This window comes from Rhamphochromis sp. 'chilingali' (assembly GCF_963969265.1).
Source record: "Rhamphochromis sp. 'chilingali' genome assembly, chromosome: 5".
NCBI classification, from domain to species: Eukaryota; Metazoa; Chordata; class Actinopteri; order Cichliformes; family Cichlidae; genus Rhamphochromis; species Rhamphochromis sp. 'chilingali'.
In genome coordinates, this window is record NC_137932.1 from 12,023,502 (window position 1) to 12,048,570 (window position 25,069).

General features: G+C 40.6%; 1 protein-coding gene across 7 annotated transcripts in view; it reads right to left on the minus strand.

Annotated features, from left to right (window-relative positions):
• The window catches only part of utrn (utrophin), a gene marked incomplete at its 3' end in the record, with an annotated part of 195,649 nt that overhangs the window by 167,635 nt on the left and 2,945 nt on the right, over positions 1-25,069 (minus strand). For 6 of the 7 annotated variants that reach the window (XM_080883910.1, XM_080883912.1, XM_080883909.1 and 3 more), the window contains exons 3-9: positions 8,683-8,744; positions 7,324-7,416; positions 6,096-6,173; positions 3,490-3,582; positions 2,696-2,868; positions 1,021-1,136; positions 233-399 (exon numbers count right to left, since the gene is read on the minus strand). In XM_080883910.1, the coding sequence (XP_080740036.1) occupies positions 233-399; positions 1,021-1,136; positions 2,696-2,868; positions 3,490-3,582; positions 6,096-6,173; positions 7,324-7,416; positions 8,683-8,744 (782 nt within the window). Of the gene's footprint in view, positions 1-232; positions 400-1,020; positions 1,137-2,695; positions 2,869-3,489; positions 3,583-6,095; positions 6,174-7,323; positions 7,417-8,682; positions 8,745-15,264; positions 15,392-25,069 lie in introns of those variants that run through there. The other variant, XM_080883911.1, reaches the window with a different exon arrangement.

Sequence of the window (25,069 nt, forward strand, 5' to 3'; positions counted from 1 at the left end):
ATGCATGCAGGGCCCGTTTCTGAAACTGAATCTGGTTTGAGTTTTGATTTTGCTAAACTCCAAATTTACATTCTTTGAAACTTATGAGTGTTTTGCTCTGAAAAATACTTTCTCAATTTCTTTTTATGTTTAGGTCAAACCTGACATGTCCAACACCTCTGCCCTAAACCTAATAGCTTGTCTTGCACCTTCCTGTTCCTACATGTCACGACAGCTCTACTCTAGATTTTACCTGGGCACCGAGTCCTGGACCTGAGTCTTCTGACTCCACTTTATATTTGCGTGGGAGGGTCTCCACTTCTTTGATGGCCTCCATGCTCACGTCTTTAGGCAGCACGGCAAAAAGCGATGTTATATACATGAGGATGGACTTCTTATCTGGTACTTGCACTGCCACGTCTGTGAATGATAAAGAGAGCAAGACGGCGTTAGGGAGAGGGATTTAAGGCAGAAAGATCAGAGATACAAACTGTGCGTGACAGGCAGGAGGGAGAGAGTGGAGAGAGAAAGAGGGGAGGATACAGAGGTGAAAATTGCATGAGTAGAACAGAAGCGTGGCGCGATAGCCGTTAAGGGTGACAGAAGGAGATTAGATGGGAAGGACGGTGAGAGAGACAAACAAAATGCCAGGTTAAGACAAGATGTACTAATTAAATATGCTTTCAGTACAGGTCAGGAGTGACTGCTCCTCAGTCATGACATAAAAACAGGCGTCTGACTTGGACAGCTCAAGCAAGTAAGTAAGGGTCCAGCTTGTTACAGATGTTCAGCCAAAGCAACATCAAGATCCTTCTTCACTCTGAGCTTATCCAACTGCTGGCAGGACATGAAGGGAAGGTTTGTGAATGCAGACTGTATTTTACTATGTGGGAATTTTGGCCAGTAAGATTTATGTCAATCCATAACCAGGTGCTATAAAAAGCAGATGCAGGTGCCAATTCTTAGACTTACATCTAAAAACATTCCTATAATATTTACCTGAGTCACAAATGTGCTCAGAATAGCTCGGAACAAAAGTACCTTCAGGATCCAGCAGCTTCTCAATACCCAGCTGGTCTTTGGCGAAAGTGAAGGCGTGGTCCAGTCTCTGCACAGGGTTCATCGTGACCACCTTATCCCAGCTAAAAGCGTCTGGCCTGAAGTCACACACAGAACCGCACCAACACAGTTTTATATCATGGCTACTTTATACATCAGAAACTACAAACGTGCAGAAGCAGTGAAGAGCCTAGTGGCACAACTTCATCTGCTTTAAAGGTCAGAAGAGGTCAGAACTTGAGCAACACTTGAAGTAGAATGATGCAGACGAAATCCAAAACCTGAAGCCAGGTGCTGCTGACGTTTTCATCTTTTGAAAGCGCACACATGTTCAGAAACATATGCATTCTTCTGAGTGCAACATTGTTTTTTTTACCATTTCCCCCATAAAGACAACATTTGATGACCTCCCCTTTACCCGTAGTGATACGTTTTGAAACCTCAGTACATATCAATAAAGACGAGGTTTTATGACGATTAGAGTCGTTTCTGGGTTTTCCAAGGGTAGCTGCACACCCTGAGACAATTCAAAACTCGTTCTCTGTTTGCCAGGGGTAAAGATTTGATTTATTTTTTTGATAGTACATTGATTTTCTATACACCTAATGTAGAAACTAGCTCATAGATATCTGAAACATTTACAAACCCTGTGTATAGGCAAAGGTCTTCCCTGATCTGTGCATTGAGGCCAGCCGTGTGTGGAATGTCTTTAAACCCTAGCCCAAGGTCTAAACCAACACTGGACTGTATGTGTGTGTGTTCATGTCACTAGTAAGAACAAGGGGTTACAAGAAAGGGGGAAACACCCCAGACAATTCTTTCCCTCTTTCTTTTACGCACACACACACGCACACACATGCAAACAGTGACATGGCAGGTGTAAACGAACACGCTAAGCAGTATCAACACACCCTGCAGGCGCTGACCTATCAACCTGATCTTCACCCACATGTACAGCTTGGGTATCCTCACAGCATCTCTCTCTCTCTCTCTCATATACATGCACAAAAAAGGTCCTAAACTTTTTTTTTTAATGTCCTTGATTTCTTCACAACTTTGTATCTAAAGGGTACATGCCATACTACGTTAACTTCAACAGTAAATTCACCTCACAGCAACACATACTACAACAGAAGGCTGCTGCACGCTTGCAAGTGTGGAAAACAATGCAATCACGCAAAAATTGGTCATCAATATAATTTAGACTTAATGTAACAAAACACAATTGCATGACCTGGACTTGCAGGCTTTTACCTACGATGAGTATTATATATGTATATAATGTTCGTTTTGAGAATAAAGCTGAGATCTGGGGATTAAAGTTGTCATTTCAAGTCAGGCAACTGCCACAGCTGCTATACTCTTTACAAAATGCTTTGTGAAGTTGAGTTACAACATGAGACAACTTTATCAGCGATCTTATTGCGTCTTGTGATACAACATACATCCTCTCTGCAGCACAAGGCTGTGACCATCAGTATCTGTGCTGACTCCTCCAAGTCTGCGTGTTTCTTTTTACTTTATTCTTAAAACGAACAGCTACATATTTTTTTTTCTTAATGTGGTCCCAATGCTCCTTTGTTTGTACCAGTCAGGTAATAGCAGTATGTCCACACTTATTGCTAAAGTACCTGCTGAGCGTCCCCTTATTCCTCACCTGAAGTGGTGAAGTATGCCGTTTAGAGCTAGGCCATCCACCCAGCTGGTGGTGAAATTCAACACATTGATTTGCGGGTAAGAGCGGGTGCACTGTCGTACCCAACTCAGTAAGAGCTTTTCACTGTTGGTCTGCTGTAGGTTGGACATAACATCCTTCATGACGTCTTTCACCTAAAGAGAGACATGTACATTGAAAGAGGAGTTTTAATGTGGATGATTAATGAAGAGCAAAAACCTGTACGCCCACATTTTGATACAAAACAGTAGTTTCTATATTCTGGCTGAATAGATCACTTCTCCTTGTATTGAAAGTCAGCAGAATCATTGTATTGATTCTCTTATTAGCAGGTGGGCACATTGAATAGGAGCATCAGCAATGAAAACCTCTTTCTCAATAACCCTATGCACATTAAATTAGCCATATTTTTTTATCCTAAAAGGATAAGGATTCCCGTAGTTATAAAATATAATGCAGTTAATAAAACCGACACCATGTCTAACACCCAAACAAAGACAAAAAAAATGCACGTGGCATCTGTTACATTAACTAACAATAATGAAAGTAATGAAAAACAAATGTTGAAAAAAAAAAATGGTAAGGTTCAAACCTTATGAAAGAACCTCATGAGCCGTTTTACGCCAGCAGGTTGAGCACACAAAGCACTGGATGATATACATGTTTACATGCATACACGCATGTGTGAACATCAATACTGATTTTCCATTATCTGTTTTTTTGATCCCAGGGTTAGCAAACAGAAGTGTGTATGTGTGTGCGTGCACCCTGCTCACCTGCCAATGAAGGATAATACTCCAGATGAGGCCCAAGGTCAGCTTGTGGTTCCCATCCACAATATCTGTCCCTCCTATGTTTACCAGATCCACCTGAAAGGAGGACAGACCAAGTTGTTAAAAATATCACAAGCAACCAAATAAACATTTGTGATTTCTACTTTCTGAGCTTGCAGGTTATTAACGTTCAAATATATGGAAATTAGGGCTGGGTATCGTCACTGATTTCTAGAATCGATTCAATTCCGATTCACAAGGTCCCAAATCGATTCGATCCACGATTCGATTTAATTCGATTCGATTTAAATCTGGGAAATTTTGACAGTCAGAAGTATAATTCAGATCAGAACATTTACATATTTTTGTATCTATAAAAAGGAAGCTGACACTCGCAAGACTTTATCCAAGGTGTGAGCATCACAGCAGAGGCCTTTGTGTCAAAGTAGCTGAAGATAAAACACAGAAAAACATGAAGGTGATTTTCCTGGCCTGGGATTTTATAAAAATATTCTGCAGTACATCAAAAACGAAAGAAAACCATTAATTAATGAACATTACCTCTGACGTTACAGCGGTTTTATTAGACACACGGCTAAGCATTTTGCATTTTGAATAATATTAAAAAGTTTAAATTTGTTCAGTATTGAACGGCAGAAATGAGGCTTTCTTTTCGGAAGAATGTAAAAGGGAAAAAAACAGCGGCCAACAGCGCTGTAAACAACAGTAGACTTGTGCGTAACAAGCAAGCGAATAATGAAGAAAGCGAAACTGTTCGAGAGAGAGAGAGGGGGGGGGAGGGAGAGAGGGAGAGAGAGAGAGCTGCGCATCGCAATGGAAGCAAAACAGTAAAAGAGTGAATTCATGACGATGTTTATGTGAAGCGTTTGGATCTTCTTTTGCTGCTGGTTCGGTCAATATTGTTTGGAGAGAGATCAAACTAACAGCTTTAGAATCAGCGCATAAAGGGCGTGAACACAAAGCGCGGACCCGGATCAGCGAGCTGTCGGCTTTCAGCCCCGACTGTGAGAAAGGTGACATCTAACTGATTCTGATCCGCGGGTCGCGCTGTGTCTTTAAGTCTATGTGCAGAATCCCTGTACCTGCTCTCATTTACTGTTTGGTGGTTCTTGAAATTTTGTGAGATGTCACCAGAGATTCTGGCATTTCGGACAAAATAAATTTATATTAAAAAATCGATTCAGGATTTTAATGAATCGATTTTACGTTATCCAAGCCAGAATCGATTTTAATCGATGAATCGATTATAAAAACCCACCCCTAATGGAAATGTGTTCTTATGGGGAACATATTAATCCTAAAAACTGAAGCTATTGCTCTGAAATACTTCTACTGAGTGACTTGAAGAAATTAATCAGCTTTCCCAAAGATATCTGTGGGACCATAAAAAGCTTGCTGCGAGTCGTTATGCTCAGTAACACTCGGCAGAACCTGTAAACACACTTGCTGAGTAAAACCAGAGGAGCTCTCCTTTGAAATGGGATTCGAGTTTTCTTATGCAGCTGAGTAATATTACTTTACATCTTAATGAGCCATCAGTGTTAAAGCTGAACACTTCCACCCAGTCAACTGTCTCCACAAAGCAGATTATGCCACCCTAATTACAGCCTCCCAGTGGTGAAGTGAGGTCTGCAGGTTCATCAGACATGTATCATATGAACTAAGGCCAAGTGTGAACTGATTATATATAAATATTGTGGAGAGGATCAAGGCACAGGGTGGAACATGAGGTCATGTGTCTGGTCAAGTTATGAAGTGTCCTTTCTTGTTCTATGCAGAGCTGGCCTCTGACCCATCTAGTACCAATTAGCCTCATGCTGCCACACCATTACTTCTCCACATCATGAAACAAAGCCTCACATATGCATCAGAGCAGACACACACAAATACAGTCATCACCCACTCCAAAACTCGCAGTATTGTCTCCTGAAGTACCCTCCATCCGAAAAATAATAATAATAATAATAACATGAACTGACTAAATCCAATTGCAGAGTTGTGTCTTCCATGGGAAAATTTTTAATTGTTTTCAAATATGTTTCCACTGTTCAGGCTTGTGGAAACTTTGGCCAGTTGACACTTATTTTGCCTCTTGCAAGAGTGAAAGCAGCAGGATTTGCATGCAAACTTCAGTCTCTGCTGCTTCCCATGAGTCTGCCCTGCCCCTTATCTCCCACTGCTGAGGTCAAGGCATTATGACCAACTGTTGTACACAGAAAGTAGGAGGAGGGATGATGAAATGAAGCAGCGAAGGAGGCAGAAGGACAAAGAAAAATACACAAGAAAATGACTTGTGTATGAAATGAATTCAGAGGCCACAGGAGATTAAGGAGTTTTGTATAATTAGAGGAAGAGTTACTGGTTTGAATCAAAAACAGTGCAACCATGACTGTAAATGTGCAGTGTGGACATAGGGTTTGGGAGTTTCTACTTCAACAAAATACAACATGACATCATTTCACAGTTTAATATAGTTCCTTATTTCTGATTATCTTATGAGGCTGAAATGAAACAGACTCTTCTTTAACGGCACGTGGCAGAAAATGACAAATGCACAACAGTTTTGCCACCAAACAGGAAGTACTCACATTGTTTTGATGTAGGACTTGAAGTACTTTGTTGACGTTGTTCAGAGAGTGCACTCTGGTGGAACCTCGCTCTTTGCTCTGAGGAAGAGGAAATGCAGCATAAATCAGCTGACACGTTCACGGTTCACCAGCCAATCAAGGCTAAAAATCATGCAAGTCAACAGTTTTGGCTCTCGTTTCCTGTAACTCATTTATTCAAATGAGTTTCTGCGGGTTAATAAATAAATAAATATATTCTCATTTGCGAACAAGTCACCTTGACGACTTGTTCCCCAACTTCAAGCCAAAGCTTGGGGGTTAAATGTAGATAAGGTATGCCATCACTCCACACAGTGTTTCACACCATACATTATCACAGCTATTACGCTCTCAGCAGCGTCCACAAGAACCTATGGAAAGAATGGCTCAGTGAATGGCTGCCAACTGCTAATCCCTTTTAAGTCTTCACATACGTCAACCACTCATTAGCACCCAATTATAGAATTAGTATTCTGGTATCAGTGAAAAAGCCTTTGTGCACATGTGTGTGCCAACATATATGGCACAAAGACAGTTGGCACTCAATATACGGCTGCAGGTGTTAGAAATATGATATGCTGCTGAAGGGTGGTACAGAAAAAAAGAAAAAGAAAGAAAAGAAAACAGTAAAATAAAAATTGCATATACAAGCACAAAGCCAGTCATAGAGGACATGCATATCTTTAGTCTCCTTTCCCATAGTACTTCTTTATCCATTATGCCAACCTCTTTTTGAATAAAGTTTTAGGTGAGTAAAGTGATAGTTTGCTGAAAGCTGCAGAAATTCAAATAACATAACATGTATTTACCAAAATTAAATAAGAAATAACATAAGCGTAAAATACGTGTTTTAATTTAGGAAGCAAAAGCCAAGCACGGCACTCCAGAGTGGCTCAGATGTTTACATTAGATTTAACCTGTGTGTTTACATCACATCGTGCATGTGCTTGTACTGGCATGACTTTCACTTAAGAGGAGGAGGAAAGGGGGGAAAAGAAACAAAACAAAACACTGCACTACTATAATTTGACTGCATGCACTGCCAAACCTTTCATGAGCATTTCTGTGGCTTGAACGTGCCTCCTTGAAATCAAATCTAGAACTTCATGCATTCAAACAGCAAACTTTTTTAAAATGTCAAATTTGAATAAAAACAACAACAACAAAAAAAAAGTCTCACGAATGTTAATGTACGTATACAAAAACCCACCAGGACACTGCCAGTGAGACCCTCCAGAAGGTCCAGCAGCTTCCTCCCGTCTCTCAAATCGGTGAACATGTCTTTGATGGGCGTCTTCCCTGTCTGGAAACATCACAATTTCTGCATTAGATTTATCATAAGACTGGATTAGAACAGTCAATACCAGTGATAAGAGGCCCTGAGTGTGGCTGTAGCTTTGGAGAGACAGGCATTTACATTTAATTCAAACACTTCAAGCGTCACTGAGAATAACCTCACATGTCACAGTGTTATGCAGAAAGAAGAAGAGAAAGTTTGGCACATTGTAACAACCAGTGTTAAAAGGCACAGACAGTCAACAAATCTGAAACTATCCAAATGAAACAAGTGTAAGAATGAAACTCAAAGTATTTAGGAGAAAACAGTGTGAGGACAGTAATTAGCTCAGGTAGACCAACTAGAAAAAAAAAAAAAAAATCAGCCAAAAATATTTAATATCATTCTCTGATTGTTGTTTTATAAGAATAAAAAATATATACAAGGACCACACACATAGACTATTAACGCTCTGACATAAACTAAAAGACATTAACATTAACCTTTTTTAATTTATTATTTAGTTTTTAGCTTAAGAAATAATAGAAACAATAGTATGGCAGCGCTGGTATCATGGATGGGTCTTGAGGTCACTGTGCCCCCCTGAGCTTTAGTCTAATGATGCAGCTTGGTAATGAAAAGGTTAAACACCCACTTCGCTGATAAGTCGCTGCAGCTCAAGTTCAAGTTAATTATTCAGTTAACAGTTGTTTAGAAGACTAACTCTGGAGCAGGTCTATGCAGGTCAGACTGTGGGAAGTACCCCTCATGTCTCTTTAGCACAAGAAAGATGTCATCCATCAGTTTGTGCAGCTGCACTGTATGGAAAAAAAAAAAATACTGGGCCACACCTGTTAATCTTCAGTCTCATTGGTGTATAAAATCAAGCACCTAGACATCCAGTCTATCTTTAAAAACTTTTGTGCAAGAATGGTCATTTAAAGAGCTCACTGCATTTGAGTGTAGTACTGTAACAGGAAGTCAACATTACTCGGCTCACTGTGAAATTTTTCTCTCCCAGATATTCCACGATCAACTGGAAGTGGTATTATTGCAAAGAGGAAGTGTTTAGGAACCACACAGCAACACGGACAACGTAAATTTACAGAGTGGGATTGCTGAGTGCTTAGTCACATAGTACGAAAAAGATGCAAATGCTCTGCTGACTCACTAACTGCAGATTTAACATTTTACAACATTATTAGGCAGATGAAGATATTTTTGTACTATGAGGAAAAAAGGAGAGTGCTTGACATCCATTTGAAAATGTTTGGCTCTAATGTTTCACATTACCTTGGAGAATTGTGCATTTATCCATTTGGTGAACGTTTTCTTCTGCACTGCGTCGTGCTCATCTGTGCAGGAAAAGAACAAAGAAGAAGAATTGATTGTCAAGAACATGAACAGGTGGATCAAAAGTGACGTCAGGTACAGTCAGCCTTTTAAAAGAAGCAGCGAACATTGTTACAACTTGATGTCCATTTCCACCTGGTTTTCCAGGGAGCGACTTGATCTCGGCACAAATTAACTTACACTGATGAGGTAAATGGTAATTACAGCCTGAGGCTTTTTGACTTAAAAGCATCCCGATCAATGTGGCTGGAACATCAGAAAATTACCAGAACAAAATGAGGGGTATTTTAAACGTGCGTACCAAATGTCAACAGGTGCACGGTGTGACAAGTAAAGCCAACAAACCTTTTTGCACATGTGCGCACACCCTTGTCCATTTATAATGTTCCCCTGAATCCAACTGTACAAATATTTCACATTCTCTTCCCACTTGACTCCCTCCCTTCCTGCGCCTCCTTTATTCTCTCCAACATGGCTCTCTAATAAGGCCTCATTGTGTGACAGGCAGAGGGTCAGCTGCTTTGATGTGCCAGGGCGATGGCTGGCTCCTGTAATGGATCAGAGTAGCTCGCACAAAGCCTTGGACTTCTCTTGAGAATTGATTTCAGTTTTACTTAGGCTTCTTTCTAATGTGCCGTTTCTCAGTCAATTTCAGTGTAACCACCAAGGAAACGGGTAAAAAGACGTATTCACATCTGCCTCAAAACACTCTGGCTGAGGTCTTGATCAGACTGTAATCTAAGGTTAGGAAAGCTGTTAAAGTGCCTTATGTGTGTGGGGGTCAGGTCAACCAGCAGCTGTGCAAAGCACCATGAAGTGAACAAAAGGTCAAAAGGTTAACATCACCAGCCTCAGCACTGGTTGGCTTCTCTGTTTGGGATGTGTAGAGTGTGTGTGTTTGTGTAGCGGCTGGCTGGGTGACAAACTGCATAAAAACAAGTGCATGGTAAGAGTAGAGTAGAAGCAGGTGAAACAGGTGAACAGGTGACGGGACTGGATAAACAGTGGTAGCAGAGAGGGTTTCTCCTCTGACTTTCCCCAAATCAGTGATCTAAAAGACCTTAAAGACCAAATACATAAGGGCAGATGAGGGAAATGGACAATAGTTTTATAATATACATTTCTTCAGAAATGCCACAGGAAAGGACGAGGTAGCAAGAGACTAGTAAGCGTATGAGGAAACAGGCAACTGGCTAGGTTAGATTTTGAGGTGGGGACCAAACCAGAAGAGGCTTGTTGCCTAGACTGGTATACGCTTGAACTTTGCTATCTTTGTGTCATTGCCTTTAGTGCATCGAATCACAGACTGCTATAGAAACACCTCCCGAGTGTTGGTTGAACCCTCTTCCATATAAATTTGAGGCGGGAAAAAAAAAAAAAAAACGCTTGGGGTTTCTTTACTTTTTTGTATTATTCTTAAAGAAAAGACAGCTGATGGAAGGGTTTAATGAAGATGATGACAGAAAAAGGATACATGAGACAAAGAAGGTTTCATGTTGAAAAACAAAATGACAAAATGGTTGGCAAAGACCACGAGCCATAACACGGCACCCAGTAACAGATGATGATCAATTACAGTAGATAACTTACAGGTGGTTAAACATGTTCTGACAAGGAGAACAGACAAGGAAAGGGATGAAAGAAAAAATAGGTGGACCACCAGACAAAAACAATGCTGGGGGGGGGCAAGCAGAGTGGGCCAAAAATACTAGAGAAAGGCAGCCAAAAGGGGAGGAATCACTGGCAAGAACATTGAGAAAATAGCTCACAAGGAGCAAAGACAGGTATGCTTTCAACACAATATCAATTTTCCTTTTATAAAAAGGCCCATGCACAGGCCTCCTGTTCTTACAGCGTTATTGGCACCCTGTAGAGGCCCCTGGGGAGAGGGTCCCTTGGGGTTCAGGTCTCCTAGGCTCTCTACCTTACCATCTTCATAGGACAATACACTCGATTCATACACAATGCTCCCCCTCAATCTGTCTGCTGCTCCTACTCGCTGCAGCACAGGAATGCCTCGCTGCAGGATAGATCAAAGTAGGCAGCAGGCTGTGTGTGTGAGAAAGTGTGTTCAAGAGTGTGTTTGTATGAGCAACACAAGAAAAAGCAATTTAATAAAAAAGGGGAGTATGCACAAGTTTACAACTTTACATTACACATGTACACCGATGCCAGTTTTCTCATTTGTAGCTAGTCACAGCATCACATACACAATTCAGCTACAGTCCTATTTGTGCAAGGCAGGTGTTATGCTTGATTGTGGACACAAACATTCCTTTTACACTCTTCTAGTGTCCCCGAAGCACACGTGCACACTCAGTGTGTTGCAATGTACAGCTTGTGCAACAACTCTTGCAATGACATCTTGTTTAGGTCATTTAAAAATTGTACTTTTATTTTTATATTTTGTTTAATTGGGCCAGAGCCATAAGTGTTTGCTCTAATCAGCTGGGAGGCTTCAAGTTTAAGCTTCGCTTCATTGTAAGTTGATGTGATACGAACATCCAGTGTGACAAAAATAATTCAGCACAAATTCTTGTATCTGTTAAGGAGCTGAATTTAAAACCTGCTATTACAAACATGACTGTTTAATCCGGTCTTTAAGTGATGACGTGATGGAGGCATAAACATTAAAGACTTATGTTCTACATATGGTGCTTTCTATTGACAATACACCAACAATAGCATAGAATAGACATGCTAGACATAGAATAAATAGAATAAATATACAATATTGACTTTTTGTTACGCTTTAAATAATCTGCTTAACACATCAGTCAAATCTTTTGCACTTTCTCTTGTTGCTCAGTGAGTAACCGACCCTTTTATCCATCAATGAATCAAGCTTTTACTAGGGCTGCAAAGACTCATTGAGTAAATTGAATAACTAATGAAAAAACCACAACGCAAATATTTTTGCTTTGATGCTTCATTAACCCATGACTCTGCAGCACTCAGCTGTCACTATGCAAGTATTTTAGCGTGGCTAGTTTACGTCTACACACAGCAAAAAGCAAAGAGGCCGAGCTGTTTTCACGACTGTGAGCTCAGGTGGAGTGAATAAACATTTCTTCTAGTGTTCAAAACAGCAGCGCTTGTCACTGTAATCACCATAAAAAAAGTTTACTGGGAAAAAGCTAGTGAGCGTCCTTAATCAAATCAAACCACCTGTTCAGCTAGCTCCAGTGTCAAGGAAAAACAAACATTGTAGCTGCTCCCATCAACCGCTGTTGGTTTTACACTGAAAAATGTACAAAAAGCCGCAGAAGTTTAAAATAGAAGCGCATGTGGGCAGATGAACTGGTAACTTAGTCAAATATCGTGTTTAAATCACGCAGCTTGCTAAAAGCTGACAGCAGCCGTCCCACTTTCTATTGCAGTGATACCTGCAGCAAGCAGGGGTGAGTCTAAAAGTGGGACATGGGGTGTACTAGACCCTATTTAGCTCAAAGCTTTAGTAACATTATTTATCAGATTTAGATTAAAGGAATATATAAATAAATTATTATGATAATTAAATTATAATATTTTATTGCAGGCCAGTAAAACTCTGAGCCACTTACCTGAGGCAGTTAGGTTGGACACTGATTTATTATTAACATTAATTATTAACATCTACACCATCAGAACGTGCATTTCTGCAGCAGGAAATTTCGCATCAAATTAAAGCTCAGAGAATGCTCATATGCACCTTTAAAGGTTTACACACTTCAATATGCACATAAACACACCAAAGCTTCCTGCTAATGTAGGAAAGCCTTCAAAGAAGACAGCGCAAAGCCTCGTTTTAGGTTCTATTTAAACATTGTTTTATATGCCATTACTGCATTTGTGATTACTTTTTTTATGCACTTATGTTTGCGCTTAAAAACTACTTTTAAATTTAGCATCCAAATATAGTTTTTAAACTATTAAAACACTGAAATTTCTCAAATAGAAACTGATTAGCTTATTTTTAACATTTTTATTATTGTTTATTAATGTGACACAATTATTTCTTGTTTCAGTATCTTTTACCAGGTCCTCGTCCAATCAGTTTGGAAACTTTCACTTCACTTATTCATGTAATCTGCTTTGACACATTCTATCAACCAAATGAGGAGAAGTAAATATACAGCACAAGCACAGTGAAGAAAGGAATTACATGCACATTCCTTCACGGAGAAAAATATTCCAGCCTTGCCAAACAGTCAACATACGTCTAATAACTGAGTCATACATAAACACATCAGTCTAAGTCTGTATATGCTTTGCACAGACAGTACTGTTATATAGTATTGAGAAACAAGTGATTGTTTTGTTTTTGTTTGTTTGTTCGTTTTTGTTTTTTGTTTTTTTTGGGGGGGGGGGGGGGGGGGGGGTTGCCAGCAGTCAAAAAATTAAGTAATGATTACATCAGGAGGAGTAATCTCGAGTTCAGCAGAGTGATCCAACTCATACTCTCAACACATGGTATGCATGGGTGTGCACCCACACCACAGCTTAAGACCAAAGTGTTGTGTTTCATCCTGTTTGCAGAATGACAACAACCAAGGTGATAAATTCTAAAAAAACTCAAACCCACTTTACAGTTCACACCTATTTCTGTCCAGAGTAACAACTTTGTTACAATTACAGTAGGAATTCTTGAGTTATGTTCAAAGCATGTTTCATGAAGTCAGTGACCTTTGATGCACAAATTCTAATCAGTTCACTCTTTGAACCTGATGTGATAACACAAGTTTATTTTTCCTGAAATTTGGCCAAGATCCATCAAGCTGCCAAACTGCAATCATTTCCCTAACTGCTGGATAACAGCACGTTAATTAAAGTTTAAACAGTGCTGACAAACCTGAGAAAAAGAATCACAAACACACCTGAAAAACATAATATAACATAAATGTTCAAGGAGCAAAAGAAGAAGGAAAAAAATTAACAGAAGCACACGTTTCTCAAAGCAGCCAGCTGGGAACACAAGAGCAGACACATAAAATATACAGCCCCGGTCTCCCCCTCGCTCTCACAGGTGGAGAGAGCCTGTGACCGCAAAGTAGAGAAAACGGGGAAAACTATGTGGAAAGCACTGAGGTGAGAAATCAAACAAACCATCAGGGTTTCCACGACAGCACCACACAGTAAACACACGGGAGCTCGGAGCTTTTCCAAACAGAGATATTTACAAAGTTTGCCACACCAGTGAGCAGCTGTTACCTCTAACTAATTCATACCCAGCAGCTAAAATCTTAGCCCAAGGTTTTCCCAGTTCGCCGTTTCAGCGAACGGCTTAAAATGCATGTTCGACCGATGAATGAGCACGGCTAACACGTCAACAATACAGCTCCTGCATTAGCTGAAGTGTCTGGAAAGGTAAATGAAAGAAAAACAACAAACTAGCATGAGTGTGGCTACACCAAAAATAATGAGACTGAATGCGTGCCTTTCTCAGGTCATTGGTGAAGCATTAAACTGAGCTCTTGGCTTGGCTGCTACACAGCTCACAAAAAAAAAAAAAAAAAAAAAAAAAAAAAAAGCATCACATGCTGAACTTCACCTTGATGGCTCCTTGGAAGAAGCCTTGGCTACGGACTGTCCTGTCAGGAGAGCACCACCCACGGTTGAATGAAAGGCGCTAATCCGTATACAGGAAATACACACAATCCTACAACAATCACGCTCATACAAGGATACTGCTCAGTCTGACTCAAAGTGTGCTGGCAGACGTGTATTACTTTGAATCTGTAGGTTTAGAGGAATGAATAGAATTCCTATAATTTCCTATGCATTCCTCCTCCCTACCCCACTAGTCACTTGTCTAAGCTTGCCCCAGCCCATACAGCTTTGTTGACACTCTACCCTTGCCAAGATCTGGGAATTTGCAAGGAAAACACTCATAACGTCCAAATGGATTAACCCATATCCCCACTTACATTCTTCAAAACACCCCCATGGTCTGCAGAGGTGCGTGTAATTAGGGCTGAGCAGAAACAGTGAGGTGAGAGGGCACGGGGCTTTGGGGAAGTCAGGCCAGGGTGACGAATTTTGTTCAACAAGCCGGATCACCCCACACACGGCAGAGATTTAACAAGAGCAGTGTAAATCGCCTGTGCTGCTTGTAAAAGTGAGGGAAAGAGAAAAAATATAATAAATGCAGTGAAGGAATGTGAAGGAACTCGAACTGGTTTTAACTCCATATGCCCAATTTACAACAGTCCAAATATAGCTTGTATTTTTCTATGCTTGTTCAGATATGTTCAGTTTTTCAGTAGAAATAAAAAGAAATGTCCAAAAACTGACCTTTGGTAAACCCCACCAGTATCTTTGGCGCATTTAACAAAGTGCATGAGAGAAGAAAAACAGAAAAAAGACAGTTTGAGAAAACAAAATCTCTCGTTTCATGGCACACTCTCCTTTTAATCCAGCCACCCCATATCTTGCGCCTACACCTTGATCAGATTGCAAGAACACTAAAAATATGCACGATTTAAAACCAAGGTCCTAGCTGCCACCAAACTACAAGCGCGCACACCTGTCAAAAGTTCCTACCTCTAAGACTGAGTCCATGCTGAGCCATCTTTTACCAGAGGCCACCGTAATGCTCAACATAAGAACCAACAGAAGTCAAGTAAAGAGCCGGAGGAGATAGTCCAAGAGTATCTGCGCAAAGAAGAATTCGATATTCCTGCCTCCCTCTTCTTGTCTCTCCCATGTGTCTGTCACTCCTTGACCACAGAGAGAGGAACAGATCGCAAGAATGCAGCAACAGAGAGAAAAAGGAGAGGGGAGGGAAACAGGGACGCTGTCAGGGAAAGGGAAAGTGGTTGAAGCAGAGCGAAACAGGACAGGGCAAGCCAAGGGTAGGGAGTCATGATGCATCGTGTGATAGGGGGCGAACACAGATGAACGCTGTTCGGCACCATTCCAGCATGCGATGGGACAGAATGCAAGTTTGAGGAAAACAAAGGCAAAAATCGGCATGTCAGACAGAGATTGGCACACAAACATAGATGCAACACGGGATTATGGAGTAGGCGATGCAGTGGGGCAGAGGCGTTGACTTTCCTATCTGCATTTGCTGGAAGTCTACACAACTCAAACTAAGGTTGGAAAGGAATTCACAACCAACTTTAACACAACACAGAGGAGCTGGAGTGAAAGAAATGTAAACGCTTAACTCAATTATGTGTAAATGTTGGCAATCTTTACTCCAGTTTTATCAAGAGGTGGTGCAAGCTCTGCAGTGCAATTTGCAGAGCTTCGTGTAGTTACTTTTTCAGTAGAGTATGAGTGTTTTGTGGATGTGACAAAATGAGACATCACACTCTCTTCCATTGTGCAGATAAATCACAACACGACTGCTGATCAGCAGTCTTCTGCTGCGTGATGGTTGACTGGCTAGATAAGGAGCCATAAAACCCAGGGATGATCAACTATCTCATTCACACAAATAAAAAGTATGCACATCACGACTAAAATATGACAGAAAGAGAGAAGTTGTATAAAAATCACAAGGAGGAAAAGAAAAAGAATCGATCAATTGATCAAAGTCATGGGTAACGTTCACAATTACGCTCCTTCGGCTATGAAAAACAGAATCAATGCCGGTGTGTTTAGTCTGCTTTTTAGGTTAATCAAGACAAGCTTACCTAAATCGAGGCTACTTTCATGCTTTCCTTTTCTTCTGAAAAAGTTACGCTTTCTCCACGACATCCATTTACCCAAATTCATGACAGCAATACAGACCTTACAAATATATACACACACACAATGGAGAAAAAGAAAAAGGAAAACAAGTAATCCGGAACAGGAAGACAAGGTAGTGGCAGCAGCGTTAGTGGTGGGAGAGTGAGTGAGTGAGAGAACAAGAAAAAAAAAGAAAAGAGAAAGAGGAAGTGGAGGTGTGACAGCATTCATCGATGACGCTGGGTGGGTTTATGTGGGGTGCCGGGTCGGGCACTCTGTCACGACATACAAATGTTCGCACACACAAGGCTGAGAAAAAACCACGAGTGAGAAAAACAGATCGTTAATTAAATAATTAATAGGTAAGTGAAAGGTTAGAGAGGTGTGTGTGTGTGTGTTGTACGCTTTGTGAAATCAGTTGATTCTCGCCTGCAAACACGATACTGCTGGAAACAACAGCTCTAATTCAAATAACCGCGACCCAGAATGAGCGTGCCTTAGCAGAACGGTTTAGGGTTAGGACAGCCACCTCTTTTGCCTTTGGTTTACATCAAAGTGAAGCAATCAGTGTCCCTGACTCTCAGAAAAACAGAACTGTTACAGCAGACTGAGTTAAAACTGAGACGTGGGTCCTGACATTCACCGAGGGTCTCAGCCGGGGCAGTGGAGCAGGGAACAGGGAAAAAGCCAGAGTCCATTTGCCCATTGATATATTTAGTCAATGAGGGCCAACTGAACAAACAGCTCTATTCCCACACAGAGAGAGTGAAAAAAAAAAAGAAAAAAAAAAAGAGTAAGAGAGAGAAATGAGAGGGAGGGCAGAGGGTGAGGGCAAAAGAGAAAGTATATTTTCCTGTGTTTTGTTTTTTGCTTTCCTTTCCTTAACAAAGAGGAAGTAGAAGAGGTGATTCCAGCTTGGTGACCAGCTTCCAGAGTCTGACTGAATTAAATCCACTTCCTTCCACAGGGAGCTGCGGCAGCTGGTCTGGTCACAACTCAGAGGAATGAAATGGTTCGGGTCAGGCTGGCTTTGGCAGTGAGTGAAGGAAGCAGACACCAAAAGGAACTTTCCACTAGGGTGCGTCAGTCAGAGACAGGCGTCCTCCCCCTGTCAGTCCATCCTTACACACCGTCCCCAGAGCATCATCAAGCTGCTTCACTGAAGCCATGCAAAAATGCCCCCCTCCCCCCTTAAATATGCACATAAACATCTCTCTCACGCTTTATATCCAAATATCACTTCTGACTAGAGACTGGAAGACATGAATGAAACCCTTTCATTCCACGTCTCACCACAAACAGTCCTAAGTTTACACGACAATCAAAGTTGATGGTTTCCTGGATGTCTGGTATTTGAGCTTCAGTAATTATTAGACAGAAAATTACTTATAAAACTTAATATAATTAACTCTTGCCATATATTAAGTCTAAATGTGTATGTGAACATAAAAGTCAAAAATGGCAAGTGAGACATAAAGTTAGATATGCAAAACATGCGTACATGCAGTTTTCCCTGGCTCAGCATCATAGCTAACACTAGAACTCCTTTCAATTATGAATAATACAAAGGACCTTATGAAATCTATATGCACAGAGATGAGACCGCCCATCAGCGATTCATCTACACACATCACCCTCTGGCATGGACAGTGCAGTCGCTCTGCAGCTTAATGCACAACTGTCACCCCAGTATTTTTACATTTACAGTAATCACACTAATAGATGTACAACCTTCTCAAATGATCTCAGAAGAATGCACACAAAGCATAAATCAATATAAACATCATATTTGGTGTTTCACACACAGTTTTGGAGGATTTCATGGACATGACATTGAGTTAACCACATCAAAGTGAGGTGAAAAGACATATTCATGCTTAATATCATGAAACGGTAACCCAGCTGTGCATTAATCCTGCCACCTGCCACATTCTGGCGTCATCCTGCATTTCAGCTGCTGCAGCCTACAGTGTCACCAGCGTACAGTGCAGCCCTCCGCTCTGCACTCCGGGGGTAGATAATCACAGGAAGACAGCAAAATGCTGATTGGATTTTATTTTGAGATTCAATTTAGCTTATATCCATAGTGTTGTGACTCACTGGCAAGAACAACAACACTGATTTAAATGTTTTCTATAAAGGAGAAGTACAAGTACTGCACTGTGTAAAGAGAAATGAAAGAAGGGTAAGAGTCGAGGTATGTTATAATCATTCCTTATTTATTAGGGGTGGGGGAAAAAATCAATACTGTGTAGTATCGTGATATTTTGTTTGCTAATAATGTATCGATACAGGGACAGCAGAAATCGATATTTTGTTACAAAAACATTTTCGTGGACTGGAACTGACTTCAGAGCATGTTGATCCTTTTTCTGAGCAAGAATCCTGACATTCCTTCACTGTCCAAATGTGTTTAACTTTTTTTTTGGCAGCAATAAACATGACAGTTTACTTATTTTAATTTAAGACATGTTTTATCTTAATTAAGCTTAAAACTTTTTTTATTTAATGTAAAATTATATTTTGTTTTAATTTACTTTCAAATTCTTCAGTTGCTGAATGGGCTGCATAGTTTTCATAAATTGCATAGTTCAGAATAGCTATAATTGTACCAGATGGTTGCATTCAGTTAAGTTGGACTAGACTGTAATACAAACCGTTCAGTTTGTCAACAATAAAACTGACTGAAATGAGAGAAAGACTGAGTGTGAGACTTTGATATTAGATAAAATGAATATTGATAAAGTTTACCTTTATGTACAGAATTTGAATATTGCAAAATAATTTTAAAAAATTGCAATAATATCGTATCGTGCGTTAAGTATTGTGATAATATCGTATCGTGGGATTTATGGTGATTCCCACCTCTATTATTTATCCTGTTAATTTTCCATCATCTGGCATTAGTTCACCAACCCAACAATGTTTTGCCAGGTTCGCTTGTCTCCAAAATGTCTGTACACGTGGGTCAGACACAGACAGACTGAGACTACCTGATTGTGGCTGAGAAGTCCCATGTTAGCCAACTGCCTTGTCAAACTGGATTCTGAAACTATGGATTCTGAAACTATACAATCATTGAGCATGCAGTTCAGACAGATCACAAAATAAGCTCAACCAACAGCCATTCTCCGCTGACAGAAAATCCCCAAAAGAGACCTTCCGACTCTGCTGTCACTCTTTGATGTTGATGTGTTGCAGGAGTTAGGTGATGAAATGGTGCAATTAACTTTGTGTTTGTTTCCTCCAGCCTCCCTTCCTGATATTCCACATTGATTTCAGGTTTGTGAGCCTCTCCTGTCACGTGGCTTCTCTGGCTTTTTCTCTCTCTTTTAACCACAAACAGGTTCTTCTTTAACAATAATGTCTGTGTGATCGTTATATCTCAACACAACATCGCACATCATACACCAAGTTAAAATTGAATAACTAGGAAATCCAAACCTTTTACATGTTGGACCTTCACTTAAATCCACTCAAGTAGATTCCTTTGTTTACATCCTAGAACTTCATCAGCTCATTAGCACATGTATCATTGTAGTCAGTCCTTTCCATCTCTATTGAGCCTCTCTATGCAACGCTGGAAAAACAAAGTGGGTTGTTATGGATCTATGCTAGTTGCCAAATAACCATGCCACAACTTTATATAACATTTTTAGCATGATAACTAAATAGATCTGTATCATTTTATGCACCAAACAACAAAAATATTTAGTACTGTAGCAAGAAAGTAGGAGTGATGCGATAGGTCAGAATGTAGAATAGACAACATAGATTGTAGCTGTAATGAGCTTAGGACAAGGGGTAAGAAAGGAGGAATGAAATGGGAAGTGCCTGCAGTGGAAAATAAGAAATCCACAGGAGGAGGGGAAAAAAGTGGTCTGTGAGTGTTTAACAACTGTAGGAACATTTAAGACTGATGATTTTCTGCCATTCCCAGTGTGGTCTTGAAGAGCTTGACATCTTGCCTGGGCGGGGTGTCTCAATGCTGCTCATGCACATGCACCAAAGAGGCAGAGTCCCACACACAACCACACCCAGGGGAGATGCTTTGGCCCAGGCCTTCATTCCCACATTTCCAGCCAGGACTTTGCAAAGTAAAGTTTCCTCCCATTTCCCAAGCAGCCAGATTAAGCTGCAATCAAAGACATTAACACAAACACAGAGAGGCTTGTGTGCCCATATAGAGTGAAGATACATCCAGCTGCGTGTTCCCTGTGGAAACTTCTTTCTCAAAGTGGAATAAACTCATGAAAACGCCCACTGACCCAAACAAGCCTGGGAGTCTCCAAAAAAGCAGAGGCAAAGAAACAATTCAGGTCATTACGTTGCATCAAGAGGCGGCACACAGTGAAAGCCTCTTTGTTTTGATTTGTATTCCATGCTACCCACACATGCAAACACACACCCATTATAAGCATTTTGCATGTATATCATTGCACTCACTGACAGCTTGAAAATCTGTTTTTAAAGTAACAGCAAAGCTATGAAACAATAACAAATGAGAATAATAACAACTCCGGATCGTCTCAGTGTTTCACCCAGTTACTCTTGAACACAGGCACGCACAGAACAGCTGAAATACTGAGTACACCCAGCTCCAAGAAGCCAAGGCCCGAATTAAGGATCTGTGACATGTAGCTGAGCGAGTATGGTGACAAAACACACCCTCTACACCACCCATTTGGTGACATTCACATTCTCTTGTTGAAAACACAAATATGTCTTACATTGTGTCACACCCAAAGGTAAGCAGATGATCCAGTCTGTGGCTCATCGCACATATAAAGCTGATGGTTAAGCTTCCCATTTCAACCAGTCAATTACTTTTTCCTCATATCTTTCATGTGACACATATTGCACAAAGCACGTACCAAAACAAAGTGTGGGAACCAAGTAGGATAGACTCCGTCAGCTAATTTCAAAACACTACACTACACAACATTTCAAGGCACCCACCAGCTCTTAAAATATATTGTCTGGGACTTATACAGATACTGTTATGGATCATACGAAATCAATACTGATGAGTGGAGAGCAGAACAAAGAGCAGAAACAATAGAGAACAACAAGGCCAGGTCAGGTACTGACTCAGGTTTAGAGCAGGCTCCTCCACAGAGCTCTCAAGTGACAAATAAGGATCGGGTGATTGTTTCTCACCTCATTACCGTGTGATGTTAAACAACAGCCGCTAACCCTGTGAGTGATATATGACCTTTAACATTTGTATGCACTCAGGAATGGAAAGAAGAAAAGCACATGCACAGACAGGATGTAAAGGCAGGACTTTAGCGGTTATAAGGTAATCCAGCTGTAACTGTGTCAAGTAGTGTGTCTAACCATCCTCTTATCCCATTCAGAACTGATTTGCAATGTGGCAAACCACAAAATTAGCACTTTACCATATACAGTACAGCCTACAGGTCAGATGGAGGGCAGCAGCTAGTGATTTATTTATTTTAATTATAGGGGACTTATTACCCTAAATTCCAGCTTTAAATTCTTGGACTTTGTTAGAGTAGTTTTGTATGATGCATCGTTTAACAAAATCCTTATTTACAATTTCAGCCACTCAGTTCATGCTGTGTGAAACATGGCCAACCTTTCTCCTGATTGGTTGTCCATCATGAACAGAAGATTTGTGTGCTAATAGCCAGAGCTGTGTGCCTGGGATTAACAATAGCCCCTCTTACTGACATCATGCTAATCCAAGAAAAGACAAAACTCTGGAAAGTGTTAAGAGCAATCAGAAGCCTGACCTGTTTGCTCCCCACCTTTCTTTCACATGTGAGGTATGTATGCATGCATGCAAGTATGCATTCATTCATTTTCTTAACTGCTTACTCATCTTCAACTGGTGAGCGGACTCGAGCCTATCGTAGCTGAATGGCAGCAACAGGGTTGTGCAGAAGGACAATGGTGTCAGACATGGTCAAAGTTAACGATGACAGCTCGCCAATCAAGGCGACTTTTAGCCAATTTCCCCATTGATGTGTTAAATTTATGTTGTCATTGTGCTGAGATTTGTGATAAATTCAATCTGTGAAGCACTAGGTTTCACATCGTACCTCAACACATAACCAAAACTTGCAACGCAGATGTTTCCAGGCATGCACAAGTTGGTACCCAAACTTCTCTGCACTTTGAAGTTGGTGTGTGTGTCTGTTTATGTGGATAGCGGCTAAGAGATCCACGTTGGCAAGCAGCCTCCCGGATTCTCTCTCTCTCTGTCTGAGTGAGTGAGTGAGTTGGTTTTATATACTCCTGTCACTCCCACCTCTCAGGTGCAGCTGGATATGTAACAATCTAACCCAGGGCTGCAGGAAGGGAAAACACAACAGTGCCAAATGAAGTGCTACCAAGCCATTATATGTTTCATTATTTTGATCCCACTGTCATTTATTATTTTACTAATAAATACACTTACTGTAAACTATTCATTGTTGTATATTCAAGTTATTTTACTCTAAGATGGAAGAAGTTCGATCAGCGCATCCCTAGCAGATACATTACCTGCTCTGTCAGCTTTAACCTCCACCCCATTTCCTCTGTTTTCTTTCCTCCTTGATCCACTGTAAGCTTGGATAGTAACCTGACACACTGAACCACCTCCCCTCGCCCCTCCAGAGACACTAATGTGCATTTGTCTGTGAAACGGAGTGACTATATAGCTAGTTCATAGGAAACTTGGTAACACACATACACACCCCTGCTCCAACCTACACTGCAGTGAGATCTCAGTCAAGCACCAAATGGAAAACGAGCCAGCTGAAATAACGAACGTGCTCACTCTCTCTGCAAGATCAGGACGCCTGGCGCTAACTTTGTGACAGTCACTAAGCGTGACAAAAAACAGAGTTTACCGTTTGAGCGCGCGCTCTGCTGTTGGCTATGAATTCTCCAACCTTTCAAACATGCCCACATGGTGGCCGGCATGGAGATTAACAAGTGCGCTAATGCTTGTCTTCACAGCTGCAAAAACATCCCTCCACCTGCTCACCACACACACAGACGCACACACACTCACCTGCTTGTCACTCTCTTCTAATACCCCATGTTTCAGCTCTGTGTAGACTTTTTCTCATGATGACAGAAACCACATGAAACAAACCCAGTTTTGGGTGGGTGTCTAAGGATCACTGTTAACAATCAGCCTCACTAGTTTATAACATGGTGAAAGAAAGAAGACTTTATAGTGATCGGGGTAGACCACATGATATTTTATCAGCGTTTAGCTTGAAGCCATTTCCCAGATTTGCCTTGGTTTCAAAGCAAGCGCGTACTCTCTGAATTCTAAAACAGAACAGCTAATTTCTGTCATATTTATCCACCAACTACAAACACACACCACAAATTTCCATCGTCAAAGAGAAGATAAGAACCACTTGTGCCGAGGCTCCCAGGTTACCTCGACATACATGTGAGCGGCCGTATTTTCTAAGTTGCGTTTTTTTGTGCAGCTATGCTACGTGCTAAATTTTCCCCTCGTTGCCATAAAAGAAAACATTACTTTTAGGGTTGCTAGGGAAACCTGAATCTTTGTGAGAAAAGCATTGTGGTCTGGAGACAAGCATTATAAATTACAAACTCCATCGGCACAGTGGAATTCCTGGCATGGAATCCACCAGTGCTGTGAGGCTGGGTGGGTGAGGAAAGCTGGCATGAGAACTGGCCTCTTTTTACTGTATTTAACAAGTTTACAGCAGGAATTGGGAGTTAGAAGGGGGGAGGGCTATGGTGAAACCCAGAACACAGGCTTTAAATATATTTATATGTGTTCTTTTTTATAGGAACATTAAAGTAGAAACATTCCAAGGCCGAAGCTCCTACTTACCAATGACCTAAAATAGGTCAAGTAACACTTTAGCCTAACATATAGCAGGGTAATCCTATTACCAATATCAGTGTGTTAAAATAACAATTGAAAGACACTGTTTTTTTCCCCACTTCTTCATATTATTAATTCCATTTTTGACACTGAATTTTTTTAGTACAACAGGGGTCAACCTCATTTATATTAACAGCCACATAAAGCCCAATTTCATTTTAAGAGGGCCAGACCAGTAAGGCTACTGCCTAATAACCTATTGAAAATACCCAAAACATTTTCCCCTTACCGTCAGTCTAAAGCAGTTTGACTACACATTTAATCCTGAGATGTTTTATAAAAGAAACCTGCAATTTTACTATTACATCTCACTTTTTCCAAATCACAAAGACACCAAAGAAACCTATTGACACGGCTCATTGAGACTACACTGTAAGAAATAAACAACTTTATCCTGTAATTTAAAAATAATAAATCATGTGAGAACTCAAAGAAAAACTTTCTTTTTTTTTACTGTTTAAAGCAGAAAAGTGTTATTTTTAAGTATATGATAGGCTTATGTTTTACATCATTGTCAGTAAGAGGCCTGTAAAACTGATCCAAATACAGTCAAAAAGCCACACTTTATACTCTCCTTTGAAATTTCCATGTTTTCCAAAGCCCTATAGTAGGCCAGATTGAACTCTTTGGCAGACTGATTCTGGGGGGGTGTTTTAAACTTCTGTCTGTGCCAACAGATAAATATTGAAATCTGTAAATTATTTTTTAAAAATCTAAACAGGAATAACAACTGTTGCTCAGCTGATCACAATAGTTGGCTGATGTATATAAATGCATTCC